The sequence below is a fragment of the Mus musculus genome, chromosome 10 (assembly GCF_000001635.26).
Source record: "Mus musculus strain C57BL/6J chromosome 10, GRCm38.p6 C57BL/6J".
NCBI lineage: Eukaryota > Metazoa > Chordata > Mammalia > Rodentia > Muridae > Mus > Mus musculus.
This window is the reverse complement of record NC_000076.6, coordinates 119,676,750-119,693,239: the sequence shown is the minus strand read 5'-3', so window position 1 is coordinate 119,693,239 and position 16,490 is coordinate 119,676,750. Positions and strand designations below refer to the sequence as shown.

The following is a 16,490-nucleotide window of genomic DNA, read 5'->3' as shown; positions in this document are numbered from 1 at the left end:
ACAAAGGTCTCCATGTGGGTGGTTTTTGTTTTTATTCTACAGGTATTGCTACTGCTACTGACGGCAAGCCAGTTCCCCTAACTTAATAACAAGGTTATGAACAAGCATCAGAAAAAAAGCATTTGAACCTTCAGAGTACAAACAACACACACTTCATCCCAGGGAACTGTCCAGAAGTTGGGACGGTGAGCATTAAGCCTGAGCAGCAACTCCAACACGAACAATGACTTTCAAACAAATCAACCTCCTCTATCTCGAAAGGAGAGAAAAAAACAACACGCACATGAGATGATTGAAAAGAAATTACAACTTCAACAGAACATATTCTAGCCAACCTACAAGACACTTTTTCGAACGGCTCCTTAAAGTAACAGAGTCAATCGATTCCACCTACAATTTTAACCTCTGTATAGACCCGCACTGGTAATAGCGTCTCGGTATGATCCGGTGGCCATACACTCAACAAATCAAGCAGGATGGATCTAGCACTTCCCAAGAACACCATCTGGAAAGTCTTTTGCCTCTAAGAGTAAAGGAAAGAAGCAGGCAAGGTTTATTGTTAGCCGGTGCATGTGAGAAGGACCAGGAAGGGGAGGGGTGGTGGTGGGAAGCGCTTACTTCGAAAATGCTCCGAAGCATAGTAATAGACATCCTCGTAGCCCTCCTGGTAGTCCTCTTCCGGCCGGTACTTTTTCCCCTTTCTTCTCCTAGATCTCCGAATCTGCTTGACAAATCCCAGGAAGCGGTCCATGACTGGCTCCCGGGGCAGCCGCGGCAGAGGCGCAGCCAGCAGCAGAGCCGAGAGCCCAGCTGCTCTTCAAGCCGGTGGAGCATGAATGACCCTCACCAAGCCCGGGGACCGGGACTCATCACCCTCCAGCCTTTCTCCTTGTGCCCATCAAGGCTGAGAGAGTTCAGCCACAGCAGGAGAAAACACAACAGCGACGTGGGAGTAGCTTGGGAAGACTTCTCTTTTAGCCCAAGAAACTGACAATTCTCCTATTTTTTTTTTTTTTTAAGGATGGGTGGGTTAGAGAAAAAAAGTAAGATTATGATAAAAGATATCAATTAAAGAAGGAAAAGGGGAAAAATAACCCGCGAAGCTGTGGGCTTCAACTTGTTTCAGAACCAAACAAAAGTTCAAGATATGCAGCTTGAAGCAAGAGGCATCCCAGCACTAAAATGTCACTACCCCACACCTCCATCACCGAGCGGGGGTGGGGAAGCGCGCTAGTCAATGGACTGAACCAAAGTAGGGAGAGCCTGGCTTTGCCCACCTGCTAATCCTGCCCACTCCTATTAGCATTCCTCTGCTCAAAGCACAGCAGCCGGATGGAAAACTTCCTAGAAAGCTGCGGTTTAGGAGTAGGGAAGGCTGGTTAACCCTTCGGCTCTCTGGCAAGCCACACTAGTGATCTTGCAAAGTGGTTTCACCCATACGCACAGCCCTCTTGCTGACTGAGCGTGCTGCATGTGTTAATTGGAGCAGCAGGGAGAAGGCTCAGCAGCTGCTTTCAAACCCACTGGGCATTAATGTATTCCAATCGCTGTTTGATCTAAATATTAAAATGCGCTTCTCAGAGAAGCCTCTCATAGGCTTAGGAACAGCAAATAAAGGGACTGGTAAAGGGACCGGCGGCCAGCAGCGTGGTGTCAGGGAAAGGGAACACAAACAATCCAACTTGGAACTCCAGGTTGATTCAGGCTGAGAGGTGTCACACCGCTTAACAATAAAACACAGGAGCTGAGAGGCAGATGAAACTCCACTCTGAATTGAATGTGTCCAAGCCTTTATCCTTATCTTCAAAATTCACAAACAACTTAAAAACAAAAACAAAACCCCCAACTCTATCAAAAATACTTGAGTCCAAAGGACCGAAGTTCCCTAGAGGCTACATGGGAAAACATGACTCCTGTGTAACACTCCCTCCTCTAGGGTCTTTCTTCAGAGGGTCTCCGCATGGATGGGGGTTCCTAACAGGAGGAACAAGTCATTTGGTTCCCAGTCTAATTCATCACTCACATGTCAGCCTATTACCTAGCGGACTAATGATATTCCTCAGCTCCTTGTTCCCAGAATTGTAATTTAAAGAAATGCCTTGTGACGGAATAATGGTTGTTCAATAACCATATCATAACGAGTGTGCAAGCCACCCCAAGGGGGCTGGCTGTACTCCCACTACTTGTCGTTGGGTTCACAGGCAATTGGTCTCTCTCCTGCATTTAGACAGGGCTCAGTTTTCAGATATAGATTGCTCATAATGAAGGCGGGACAATTTTATTTAGGAAGTCAAATATTTACCGACCAGGAATGTTCTGGCTCTGAAGTGTGTGCAGTCACATGCAATCCTCCCATGAATTTCCCCTATGCTTTGAGGTTTCTCATTCTGCATGCTGGAGAAGGCTGGATTTGTGTCGAGAGACACAGACCTAACGATGCTGACAGAAAGATGCTATAAAACATTTCATGAACATCTTTAAACAACAGCAACAACAACAACAAAAATCACCGTCCTTAGGTTCTGAATCTTTTTGTTATTATTCTGGCTTCCTCAACCAAAGCAGAACAATTAAAACCAATTACGCAGAGGCTTGCAGATGTGCAGTCGAGACTTTGAATAACAGGTCAGTAAGTGAGTAGCAGCATGGTCTCTCAAATCAGCCTAAGAGCACTACACAAGGGTGCGTAGCCCTCCTCGGGGAAGAAAAGAAGCCGCAGGACTGGTTCCAGGCCACAGCTTATCAACTGAACAAGGTTGGGGCAGGGAGTAGACAGTTTCTGCTGCTAATTAAGAGATTATCTTGTCTACCCAAGAGTCACTTGCATGAAATACCAAGTCTTTCCTATGCCATTGTTCCTGAAAACAGAGCGAGCCGGATAGTTTTATGTCCACTAAAGTCCTCAGAGAAGAAGGAGGCTCAATTGAGAAAATGCCTCCATAAGATCAGGCTGCAGGTAAACTTGAGATCAATTAGGGATGGGTGGGGAAGGCCCAGGCCACCCTGGGCGGGACCATCCCTGGGCTACTGGTCTTGGGTAGTATAAGAAAGATGACTGTATGGTGCGAAGCAAGCCAGTAAGCAGCATCCTTCCATGGCCTCTGCATCAGCTCCTGCCTCCAGGTTCCTGCCCTGTGTGAGTTCCTGTCCTGACTTCCTTCAATGATGGACAGTGCTGTGGAAGTGTGAGTCAAATAAACCCTTTCCTCCCCAGCTTGCTCTTATAATGGTCATGGTGTTTCATTACAACAATAGAAACCATAACCAAGACACAGAGTAGGAATAGCAGGGTAGTGATCTTTTTTTTCTTAATTGAACCAAGCAAATACCCTCATTGGTGTAATTAATTTAGAAAACGCATGTGTTCTCCAGAAACAATGCAGAGACCCATTTTATCTACCTGCATCTACAACTACCGCTGTAACGGGCAGCTACACAGTAGCCTGAGTGGATGCTGTGTATTAGTTAAAAGCTCCTTTCCAATCCAGAAGGGCCGACACACTCGGAGGAGCAGAGCTCTTGCCAATGGACGATACCTTTAGAAAGAGCAACTTAAAACTTACCCCTGACATTCACTGACTCTCACCTTCAGTATTTGCTGAGACCAACATCTCAACCAGTAGTAAGTAGCCATCTTTGCAGAAAAACAGTCCCAGACACGTGAAACTGTCCACAACTTATCTATCAGAAGTAGAGATCTCACTTGCCCAGGATTTTATTATTTGCTGTTTTCCTTTTCAAAATATTTATTTTGTATAATATTATGTGTGTGTGTGTCTACCTGTCTTAATTCTCCTGCGTATGTGTGAGTATGTGCATGTGTGAATATTGTATATCTATGTCTGTATGTTTTGACTTTGTGTGAGTGTGAGTGTGTGAGTGTGAGTGTGTGTGTATGTGTGTGTGAATGTGTGTCTGTGTGTGCACATTCTTGAAGAAGCAAGAGATGTTTTCTTCTCTAGAGCAGGCATTGTGAACTGCCTGACATGGGTTCAGGGAACTGAACTAAATTCTTCCGAATATACTCTTCCCTGGTGAGCCATTTCTCCAGCCACCTCTTATTCAACCATTTGGTATTAGAAAACCAATTGGTATGTTCCTCACTGAGGAAGACTATTTCTCACCCGCCCATTGTGCCTTAGTTCTCTGGGTTGAGGTCCCAGCCTTGGGGTCTGTGGTCTTACATCTGCTGTGGCATGCTGACTGGATTGTTCTTGTTCAGTTCAACTTTAGGCAGTCGTGTTGGTGAGACTTTATGGCTTGGATGCCCCACCCCTCTCTTCTGGAGGATTTTAGCTGGGAGGCAAAGATGTCTGGACTTGATTTTAACAAAACATTTTTTTTTTTTAATGCATCATGGGACTGTGATTGAAGAACAGTTTAGAGTTTCTACTTGGAAGGTTACGGCTATCACTCTCATAGTGTATCAGTCTTATTAAAGTAGGGAGACAGGACACAGCAATCAGAATCTGCTCAGGTCACAGATAGTGAATGAACGTGGCCATGCACCATGGGACAAGACATGAAGAAGCACAGCAGAAGCTCAGAAGTGTCTAGATCAAGACGACACGACAGGGCCATTCCATCAGAGGTGCTGGAGGGAATAGAATCCTCTCAGTCCTTTGGGGATTTTTTAGTCCTGAGTGCTTTCTCAGCTCTACCTCAAAGCGTTCCTGTTAAGCAACCCAAGACCAGCCCTCGAGTTTATGGAGCCTTTCTGTTGGACGGCTGCTGCTGAGCTGTCCTGGACTGCTGTCAAATTAGTAGCCGTGGCTGTGCTGTCCTCAGCAAGGCAAGCCGCATGTCTGCGGAGACAGCCCCCCACCCCCCACCCTGGAACAGGAAGCTGCACATTCGTGACCACTCTAGCCAGTGGTCCTCATTTGGCTACCCTGACAGGTAGCCTGTGCAGAGGCTGTAAGCAGTAGCCAATGGGCTCTCTTCCCATTATCTTCCTCGGGCAAGTTTGAATTGGCTTATCCAAGTGTGTGGCATTTGATCTAAATGGGTCAACATCTAAAAGTTAGAAGATTATACAAATAAACCAGATATTTGATTTTTTTTTTAATTATCAGATGATATGGTAGTCCTGTACCCAATTCCATACAATAACTATAGGGAAGCGCTAAGTTACACCGATAAGACTTTGCTTTCCATTTAGCTATAGTCCCTTCCCCTGGGCCCAATTCTCTCAGTCAGTCACCTCTGGACCCTGCAGGCATCTGTGCCTGTGGACCATGGTAGAGATCTATTTGAGTAGCTACTCCCCAAACACTAATTACTTGTAAAGTGATGGCAGCTCCCTGCTCTCCTGCAGAGAAAGCTACCATTGTAACAAGTGGGCTTCAGTGGAGCTGAAGGACCACTAAAGCATGACATTAAACTTCTAAGACAAAAAGTGTGTTCACGTGAGAAAACAACGCAGGCTGAATTATCCAACAAAATGCACTTCAAACAAGAGTAGCTAATATATACCAACACATACATGTGTTCTCGTTCTCTCTCTCTCTCTCTCTCTCTCTCTCTCTCTCTCTCTCTCTCTCTCTCTCTCTCTCCTGGGAAGTAGGCAGTCGCCTACAAAGCACTTGTATGGTTTCTATACTCTTCTGAATTAGGTTCTCTATATGCTTTTATTAAAAGACTAGGCTTGCTTTTAAGATTAAGTCTTTCCCCTGCAGAATCTCCTGGACTGCTAATTAAAGAACACCCTTCTTTGCATATTTACATTAAATGATAGTTATGGTCTCCTCTGAGAAGCAGTATGGAGCATGTAGTCTATCTGGTAAATATTGAACACGCTAAATATTTTAGTCCTTTTAGATGCGGTGTCGTCTGCACATGTGGTCATGAACTGTGGCAGCCGTCTTGTGACCTCAGGAATGGCCCAGTGTCACACTGAGGGTGGCAGAGTCTGAGCAGGAGGAAGCACTCCCGCCTCGGGAGTGATGCTATTTTCTCTGCTATAACAAGCCTATAGCAGACATGATTTATCACGCCCTCTTTGCTAAATGAAATCCATAGCTTATGAGTCTCATGCATACATAATCTAAACATAAAACATCTTAATAATGTTCTATTTAAATATCTTTAACAATAGTGAGTAAGTGTATTGAAAGGCCTGCCTGCAACAGAAGATGAAGTTAGATCTTGGTAGCCACTTATAGTTTGATTTTTTCACTTAAGATGTGATCAAAAGCCATTGGATATTTCAAATAGGAAATAAAGAGTAACAACATGGACAGTAGAATACATGCTCAGATAGTCTCCATACTTAAACTGCAATAAAGATATCTATGCACCATATATCAAACTTTGTGCATATATAACCGGTTAGACATAAACTGAAGTGATGATAAACTGATTTTTCTCTTACAAGCATATTTATCATATGGAGAGTTGGGAGCTGGGCTGAATACTGAGCAAATTTCTAGTTTGTAGGCATTTCTACCTAATTTGAGGACAGTTTCACCCTGGGCTACTCTCTCTAACATACTGGCAAACCCTGTTCACACTATGCCCCATTCAACACTATGCCAAACTGAAACAGGGAAAAAACAAACAAACACACACACAAAGGAAAAAACCACAGTTACTATTTCCAAAAGACTTTCCCTGAATAATTCCCAATTTAATATCTAATCTGATCTCATCCAACCACCGCTTGTTTGGGTTGTTTGTTAAATGATGCAGAACAGATACCTAAAAGGTAACGAGAAACAAATTTGCTGGTCTGTAACCTGGGGTGGGGTGGTCTAAGCTAATCCATCCATCTCTGGAGTATTTCAGGGTCAACCCTCCTCTGCCAACAAAACTGTGAGTTCACAGGGCAGTGTGGAACAGTGCTTATCGCCTGATTATGTTTGCTTACTGGGTGTGAAATGAAATTTAACTGTGGTATGTCTGCATTTGTGAATTTACTGTGGTTGTTTAGACTTCTTGCAAAATGAAATGTCAGGCAGTCATTCTGAGGTTCCGAATATTTTAGGCTTTAAAGGTCTCAGATAAGAGGCTATTCTTTCCATATTTAAACATAGTCTCCCCTGCCACTTTGTAGAATTAACTAATATTTTCACTTTATTTTCACCTATATGTAGAATAAGCATAGGAGAGTAAAAACAAATGATTAAAAATAATTTTCAAATTTCCCATGCTGAATGTGCCATCTTAACATGGTAAAAGCTTTAAAAATCTTCTGAGCATAGAAATTCACATATCTTCCCCTTGGAGGTGTAATGTGTTTTAGGGGGACGGACACCTTGGGAAGTCTCTTTCAGCTACAAGACACTATAGTTTTCATGGACAAGATGTTTTCCAATGATGAAAACACGCTGTAGGTTATGGAGTCTTTTAAGGTAATTGTGAGACTTCATAGGATGCATTTAAGCCTCACACAATGGTCTAAAGAAGGTATTGTCTAATATCTTCTATTTCCTAGAAATTTATGCATCCTCCCTCTCCACCCTCCCTCTCCTCCTCTTTCCCCCTCCCCCTCCCTTCCCTCTCTCCCCACCCCCCCACCTCTCCTCCTCTCGGTTTCTTTCCCTCCCCCTCTCTTCCTCTCCTTCTTTCCCCCATTCCTGGTTCTCATGTTCTTCCTTCTCCCTTGCTGTTCCCAATGTGTCTTGTTAAATTACTTAGACAACAGGAAAAAAAAATCTACTTTGAAACAGCGCAATTTATTTGCCTACTGTTGGGGGTGGCTGTTTTGCCAAAGTATTAAATTTCGAAAACGGTTTGGTTCATTTGGCTACAGACATAGTTTCATGATACTTAAAATGTTTTCCTGTCGTCCGAGGTGATTGAAGGGTTGCAAAGGCCTGATTTAAACCTTCGGTTCCCTTTGGGTGTCTCCCCATCTTTTTGGTCTTTTTCTCTTGAACTCAGTTCCTGCTTTGTGTGATATCAAACCCTCACCCCGTTTTCTATGCTGTAGGCCCTGGTAGACATTGTTTCTCTATTTAAACAGTGTGGTGTTTCAGCTTCACTCACTTTGCTATTGAACTTCAGCTGCCTCATCTGCTTGTCTGTTTTCTCATTTATCCACTTAATTGCTCCTCACGTGGATTGCACATCGATGTTTATTATTCAACAGCAGACAGGAAGTGTGAAACCATCCTTCTCCTGATGGTACCTGTATTTACAAGTTAAGAGTTTAAACCCATTAACTGAAATGGGGCTTTCCCAATGTCTGTGGCTTTAAGAACTCATTCACTCAGTCTATAAAGTATGTGTAGTGCCTGTGACATGGTAAATCCTTAATCCATGCAAGCTCTCACCAACCTTTACAGTGTGCTCTATTTTATATCCTTGCTAGCTCATCTTGGTGCTTGACACACTTTTTCGGAAGGCCCTTGTAGAAATTAAATACTATGCTTCCGTGAGCCATGAATAATGTGTGCTCAGCTCACACTCAGCCAGATTCATTCATTCGACAAGGGCTTACTGTTTGTCAGAGATGAGAGGCACTGTCCCCACTCTGAAGACAGAGCCCTGAGCAGAGAAGGCAGAGTTCCCTGCTCTCCAGGGTCAGGCCTCTGATCAAGGGGACATAACACACTGGGCAGCATATCCCAGAGCTCTGAAGTGATACACAAAGAGATGATGACCAAACCCAACAGTGGGACATCTGGGAAGGCCTCCCAGGAGGGTTGGGAATTTCAGCAGAGGTAAACAAGACAGAGCCATTCAACAACACAAAAGGCTGAGCATGGAGCCAACAGGGAATGCACACAAAGGACCAAGTGCCTGGCACTGGGCCAGGGACAGGAAGAAAGCCATGGCAGAGCTCTCTGAGAAGTTAAAGCGATGGGCAGGAGTGCCTCAATGTGAACTCTGCAGCCCTGAGGAAGAACTGTACATCGGTGTTCTATGTCAGCTAGATGCACACAGACCCCACAGCAGCGGTGTAAGGATGTGAACTGCTTTGCGATCAATACAATAGAGTCATTCTGAACAATGGTGGTGTAAAATGGCCCAGAAGAGGAAAGGGACCCTAAGAAGTAATGGAAGAAAGAATGGCTTGTTAGTTCTTGCCTTGATAACTGGAAGAATAAACACATGGACTTGAGGAAAACGAAGATGGAAGTCTAAGGTGGGGCTGTGCCTTCCTGCAGTTTAGATGCTGTGTATCTTTCCGCACAAATATCTAGAGAACCAGTGAGAGTCACTTCGGCTGTGGGACTGGGACCGTGTTATGCAGCCTCTCTGGGCTTCTTCTCCATCTACACACTAAGGGGATAAAGAACTAGGAGCAAGCTGCCAGCACTATTGTGCAGACTCAGTCACTACATCACACCGGCCCTGAGCAACAGTACGTAAATATCCTGATAGAATTAAGAGTTGGGTTTATTTTACTGACAACAGTATTCTTTTAAACCTCACTTATTTTTTTCATCCCTACTAGTAGAGCTGCTCTCTATAATTCCTGGAATTACTCACAATAACTATAAGTCAGTGTAATATTGTCCTATCATTGATATGTGCTGAATATTAATTTAGCATATCATATATTAGGTTGTTCATTTGACAGAAACTGAATAAATTAATAAGAACCAAACTATACTGAGTATTATCAATAAAACAAAACAAATATCAAAATACAGACAGACACCGTGTCTTAACAAAGTTGATATTATAGAGTCAGAAAATAACATGTTATAGAAAAAGTAAATAAAGAAACTTAGTAAGAGAGACTCAACTAGAAGTCCATATCTTTCACTATATATTTAGCTTAATGAAGAAATTTCTATGTAGTACTGTATTCTCCTTGAATATTACTAGTGAATGACAAACCAAATCACAGTGCTGAGAATACCAGAGAATGGTCTTCATCACCAGAGCAATTTCAAATTCTTTTTTTTTGGGGGGGGTGGTCCAGACAGGGTTTCTCTGTTTAGCCCTGGCTGTCCTGGAACTCACTCTGTAGACCAGGCTGGCCTTGAACTCAGAAATCCACCTGCCTCTGCCTCCCAAGTGCCTAGCGCAATTTCAAATTCTTATTCTCTCCCGCAGCAAACTAGTCAGGCAGTTATCATAATACTACTTATCTTATTCCAACAAAATGCATCCATTAGGTCAGGCAGAACCACAGACAGTGGTGATCTGGTGATGTACAAGACACTGGGGGCCTTGGCTTTCACTCCAGTGAGTAAAACCGGGAATAGGAGCAGTTTTGGAGAGTAATAAACTTTATGAAGACAATAAGGCATGAGAATGGAACAGAGCGGTACTTGGATGGAGAGTGAAGGGAACATTAAATACGGTGGCTGGAGAATATCTGTTTAAGGAGCTGTCATTTGAACTGACCAGGATGTCTGGAGGAAAATAAATCCTGGTCAAATGGAGAAAAGCACACAGACTCTGAGGAGAAATAGATTTGGCACGTTTAAAGAATGTAAAGAAAGAAAACTGGGGGCTACAGGTGTTGCTAGGTTGTAGGAGACTTACTTGCCAAGCAGACAGAGTAGCCTGGGTTCTACTTCCAGTACCATAAAACAAAACAAAACAAAACAAACAAACAAAAAAAATAAGACAAAACAAACCAGCTGGAGGTGCTGGTGTAGACCCCTGGGAGGCTGAAGATAAGCACTGAAACACAGTAGAAATCCAGATCTAGTAGGATCTTGTCAGCCAGGATGGAAACTCTTTTGGGTGGCTTGGATTTGAACCCAGCCCCTCACGAGGCCAGTGCACTGTGTAGCAATGAGCCAAGTCACCTGCTGGGATGATTGGTTTTGATTCTAAGTGACAGAGGAGACATAGGATAGCATGTGTGTGTCAGCATGTGCCTGGATGCATGTGTGTGTGTGTGTGTGTGTGTGTGTGTGTGTGTGTGTGTATGGTATGAGCTCATGTGTGTTGAGAATCTAACACAATTAAGTTACCCACCCAGGTCATAGTAAAGTTTTCTTTTTGGTCCAGTGAAACTCTGTAGCCCAGGCTGGCCTCAAATTTTTGGAGATCTTCATGTCTCAGCCTCGCAAGTCCAAGGCTTCTGGGCATGTGCTAGCATGCCTAGCATAGAAAGGTATGGTTATTATATATAAGGTTGCATGAGGCCATGATCATACAAATATCTAACATATTTTGAGCATACTTCCTCTCATTACCACTAGCCTGCTCTTTCTGCCCTTTCCTCCATTAATCCCTTCGGTTTCTTAGACAATATTCTGAGAAACATTCATATTTCTACTTTCATGTCATGGGCACACACATGAGTTTATGTATCCATAATATCACAATATCTGAGTCCCACAAATGAACGAAAACATGCAGCACTTGACTGAGACTAATCGATTTGTTTAACATGATTTTCTCTAGCTATTTCTGGTTTTCCGCAAAGGATATATCTTCACTTTTCTTTAGAGATGAAAAAAACCCCACTGTGTACATAAATAGCATTTTCTTTATCTGTGTCTACAGATCACAGAGATCCTTGCACATACTGTTACTGTAACGCTCTTCATAATTGCTCAGTTATGGGACCAGTTGAGGTATCCGACAACAGAGGAACAGGTACAACATCTCACACACACACACACACACACGCACGCACACACACACGCGCACACACACACACACACGTACACAGCAAGGGGAGAGGGAGAGAGACAAAGACAGAGAGATGGTTTCCAACACAAACCCAATAGATTGTAGATTGAATATTTGAAAGAAATCTTATATAACTCTTCAACTTTTTTCTTACCACAAGCCATGCTGGTGTAATTTAAGTAAATACTAAGACTTGAGACTATATATTATTTTATCACTTTATAGATGTTAGATTTTTATAGATTACTGACAGCTTTGATTCTGTCCTATACCAATGAAAAATTTCTGAAAGAGATAATGTACAAGAACATTGATAATAAAACCTTGAGTATCTCCTAGAATCCTAAAAATATTTAAGTTTAAAAAAGAAACCTACCTGATGAATTGCTTCTGCTTATTAGATATTGTCCCTGCTGTTTATCTCAGTTAGGGCTGTCAATCTTCCTGTTTCATACTAGAGAACTGGAAGGCTGAGAACATAGCTGAGAGAGCGTCAAACTCATATGCCGTTAAAGCAAATAGTAGAAAAGGTTATTCATCGAATAATGTTCCTTTTTTTTTTCCTTTCAGAAAACAAAAAGAATTTTATCAGAGAGTTTGAAAAGCAAGTTAGACAAAAATCTGTTTAAAGGCCCAGAATCAACTTTAAGAGTTGAATGTGACTACATGTAAGTCTGTAACCCCAGTCTTGGGAAAGGTGAAAACAGGCGAAGGCCTGTGACTGACTAGCTGCCAGCCTAGCTCCAGGTTCTGTGAGACACCACTGCCTTGAGGAAGTAAGGCGGTGACTGAAAGAGCAGTGTACCCATAGCCACCTCCAACCTCTCTGTGCATGTGCAACTGTCACGTCTGGACACACACATGTGCATACAACAGATGCATGCCTACATCTCACACATACACACACACACCCCACAAACACACAGACATGTACCAAAAAAAAAAAAAGGAATCTAGAGCTAGGCATAAACTTTGTACCCTTGGCAAACATTAACTTGAATAAATCATTTACACAAATGTAAAAACGCAAAGCTATGAAAAAAATAGATAGCACAAGAAATATAAATACCCTCCTGATGGTGACTTTCACACACAACACGTAAAGTTCAATTAATGAAAACAAAATGGATAATCTGGACTTCACTGGAAGCACTCTATACAATACGAAAAGCCATTCAGGGTGTGAAAACACCGATCTAATCAGGGGCTGCTATCTAAAAATATGCAAAACGGAAAAATCTTGAAAGAGTTTAACCATCAGAAAATGAGCAACTTGATGTTTAAAGTAGGTGTAAAACCTAAATAGATGTGTCAGCAAAGATGTCAAAGATGCACATGCAAAGATGCTCTGTATCCTAGGACATCCGGGTAACGGAGGCAAAGGAAGAGGACCACCTTAGTGCCTTCTAACCAATTAATGATACCAAGCATGGGTGTGGCCGTGCATCAACGGGAGCCTTGCTCCCTGCTGGTCAAATATAAAAGGTGCAGTTAGTGGGGAAGACGCTTAGCGATGTCTTACAGGACTAGACATACCATTTAGTCCCACAGTCCTAAACCTTGGAAATGTCCAAAGAACTAGATAATTCACAGCTGTGGTGTGAAAAACTACACCGTGAGATGCTTATATAAGCCTCATGCAAAATTGGAAAAACCTGTGAACAACAGAGATGTCCATTAGCAGAGAGAAGGCTAGATTGTGGAACTTCCAGATGAATGGAATTGGAGTCCACACTTGAAGAAATCAACCATTCTGCCATAAACCAAAAGGAGGAAAACCAAACTGTCTTGGCTACGTCATGGGAACCACTCTGAACAGGCTACAGAGTGCACGATTCCATCTGTACAGCGCTTACTCCAGAGACAGTAAGATCAAGCATTGCCAGAAGTTGGGAAAAGGAGATGAAAAGGGGGGGTCCAGGGGAAGGTTTCGGGGGAGGGGCCAAGAGGATTCCAAATGATACCACAATAAAGGGCATTTATCTACACATATTTCCCGAAGCATAGAGGAGATGGCACCAGTAAGCATGAGCCCTCAGGTAAACTAACTGCGGACTTTGGGTGAGATGCTATGTCACTGTAACCCCATCCCTTCTAACAGACGGACGTCTCAGTCCTGCTGAGGGATGCCGACAGTGGGGAAGGCTGGCCATTTATGGATGTAAGAGAGTTATGTGAACTGTGACTGACTTGCTATCATCCCAGCTGCTCCAAAAGATAAATAGTGTGGGAAAAATATATTCAACCTAATCCTTCTCAAGCATGTGTAGTAAAATCACAAGCTTTATAAAAGCAAATAAAATGGGCTAAGATTTTTTTGTTCTAAAAACATAATGGAGCATGTGTCCTTGTTATATGTTGGAGCATCTTTTGGGTATATGCGCAGGAATGGTATTGCTGGGTCTTCAGGTAGAACTATTTCTATTTTTCCAGATTGATTTCCAAAGAGATTTTTACCAGCTTGCAGTCCCACCAGCAATGGAGAAGTGTTCCTCTTTCTCCACATCCTTGTCAGCATCTGCTGTCACCTGAGTTTTTGATCTTAGCCATTCTGACTGGTGTGAGGTGGAATCTCAGGGTTGTTTTGATTTGCATTTCCCTGATGACTAAGGATGTTGAACATTTCTTTAAGTGCTTCTCAGCCATTCGAGATTCCTCAGTTGAGAATTTTTTTGTTTAGCTCTGTACCCCATTTTTAACAGGGTTATTTGGTTCTCTGGAGTCTATCTTCTTGAGTTCTTCATGTATTTTATATATTATTCCTCTATCACTATGTTTATAGTAGCCTTATTTACAAGAGCCAGAAGCTAGAAACAACTCAAATGTCCCTCAACAGAAGAATGATACAGAAAATATGGTACATTTACACAGGAATACTACTCAGATATTAAAAACAATGACTTCATGAAATTCACAGGTGAATGGATGGAACTAGAAAGTATCATCCTGAGTGAGGTAACCCAGACCCAAAAGAACCCAGTTACTCACTGATAAGTGGATTTTAGCCCCAAAGCTCAGAGTACCCATGATACATCCCACAAACCAAATGCAGCTTAAGAAGAAGGAAGACCAAAGTGTAGAGGTTTCAATCCTACATAGAACAGGGTACGAAATAATCACAGGAGCTAGGAGGAGGAAGGGGCCACGGAGGTAGAGAAGGGGGGGGGGAGGATAAAAGGGGGCAGGAACAGGTATTGGAGGGGACAGGAGAGCAGTACAGAGGATTGGGACATTTAATAGAAACGTGTAGCAGAGAGGCACAGGGATCTGGGGTAGCCACTTGAAAGTCTCAGGAGCCAATGGCAATGGCTTTAGTGGAAATACCCAGCAAAGGGGAGATAGAACCTGTAGAGACCACCTCCAGTAGATAGGCACAGCCCCCAGTTGAGGAATGGGGCACCCATGCATTTCAAATTTTTAAACCCAGATATTTTCCTGTCTGAAGGAAAGATAGGGACAAAAAAATGGAACAGAGACTGAGGAAAGGCCATCCAGAGACTGCCCCACCTATGGATCCATCCCATCTGAAGACACCAAACCCCCACACTATTGCTGATGCCAAGAAGTGCTTGCTCACAGGAGCCTGGTATGGCTGTTCTCTGAGAGACTCTATAAGCACCTAACCAATAAAGAGGCAGATACTCACAGCCAACCATTGGACTGCGCATGGGGGCCCCAGTGGAAGAGCTAGGGGAAGGACTGAAGGAGCTTAAGGGGATTGCAACCCCATATGAAGAACAAGATCAACTAACCAGACCACCCAGAGCTCCCTGGGACTAAATCACCAACCAAAGAGTACACATGGCGGGAGCCATGGCTCCAGAAACATATGTGGCAGAGGATGGCCTTGTCTGACATCAATGGGAGGAGAGAGAGGCTTGATGCACCAGCATAGGGGGATGCTGGAGCGGTGAGGCAGGAATGGGTGAGCAGCCTCACAGAGGCAAAGGGGAGGGGTGGGGTGATGAGAAGGGGAGTTGGTGGAGGGGTACTCGGAAGGGGAATATCATTTGAAATGTAAACAAATAAAATGATTAACAAAAAAAAAAGAAAGTAAGAGAAAAAACACTATTTTTGTTCAACCTTAATAATATATCATTAAAATAATAATAAAAAAAACCACAGGAAAAATTACATCTCAGCAGACTTACAGAAAGCTTCTGGTGATTAAATCCACAATAGCTGCTAGAAACGCATAGCTACAAAGACCACTCAATGCAGAAGTACCAGGGCATACACATGTGTGGTAGCCCTTCTTAACACACTGTATTCTGGTCTAAAAACTTAAGGAAATTTCTGAATATAGTCTGAATATAGTAATCCAATTCTATTTGTAATTTTGTAGGTTAGGTTGAGTACAAATTAACTCTTGTCAGTCTGCAGAGGCAAAAAAAAAGTAATAATCACAAAACATTATCCTTTTCAGCACAGTTTAGTCAAAGTTATGCTTTAATTTTCTGTGGTGCTAAACTAGTCTCCCTAGAGAAATTGAGGCAACAGTAACTAGAAATCAATCTCCCTCTCTCTTTCTCTCTCTCTCTCTCTCTTTCTCTCTCTCTCTCTCACACACACACACACACACACAGACACACACACACACTCACACACACATACTCACACACACACATGCACACATACACAGAGTCTCACACATAGTCTCATTCTTCTGGGTTTGGAAAATAAGGGCACCATTGTGACCACCAGCATCTCTCTTGCTCTCTTGTCTGGCAGAAGGAGATAGCTGAATGGAAGGGTGTAGGGCAGACTGGGAGATTTAGGGCTCCATAAGATGAGAGCGCTCTGGGCTGCTTTAATTCTGCAACAAAACGGTGGCACTGCTGATGTAATCAGGTCCTGATTTAGGAGCTGTGAACACCGGACCTTTGGCCAATCACTTCATTCCACAAAAAAGCACTTGAATGATAATCATCTTTCACCTT

At 43.0% G+C, this 16,490-nt stretch overlaps 1 protein-coding gene across 9 annotated transcripts in view; it reads right to left on the bottom strand.

The window, feature by feature from the left end:
* Grip1 (glutamate receptor interacting protein 1) overlaps positions 1-16,490 on the bottom strand; it is a 634,030-nt gene that overhangs the window by 394,028 nt on the left and 223,512 nt on the right. For 3 of the 9 annotated variants that reach the window (XM_006514235.3, XM_006514239.3, XM_030245328.1), the window contains exon 1: positions 619-16,490. This exon is cut by the window's right edge and continues 6,803 nt beyond it. The exons of the other annotated variants lie outside the window; for them this stretch is intronic. In XM_006514235.3, the coding sequence (XP_006514298.1) occupies positions 619-751 (133 nt within the window). In that variant the 5' untranslated portion in view covers positions 752-16,490. The remainder of the gene's footprint in view (positions 1-618) is intronic. 9 annotated transcript variants of the gene reach the window in all.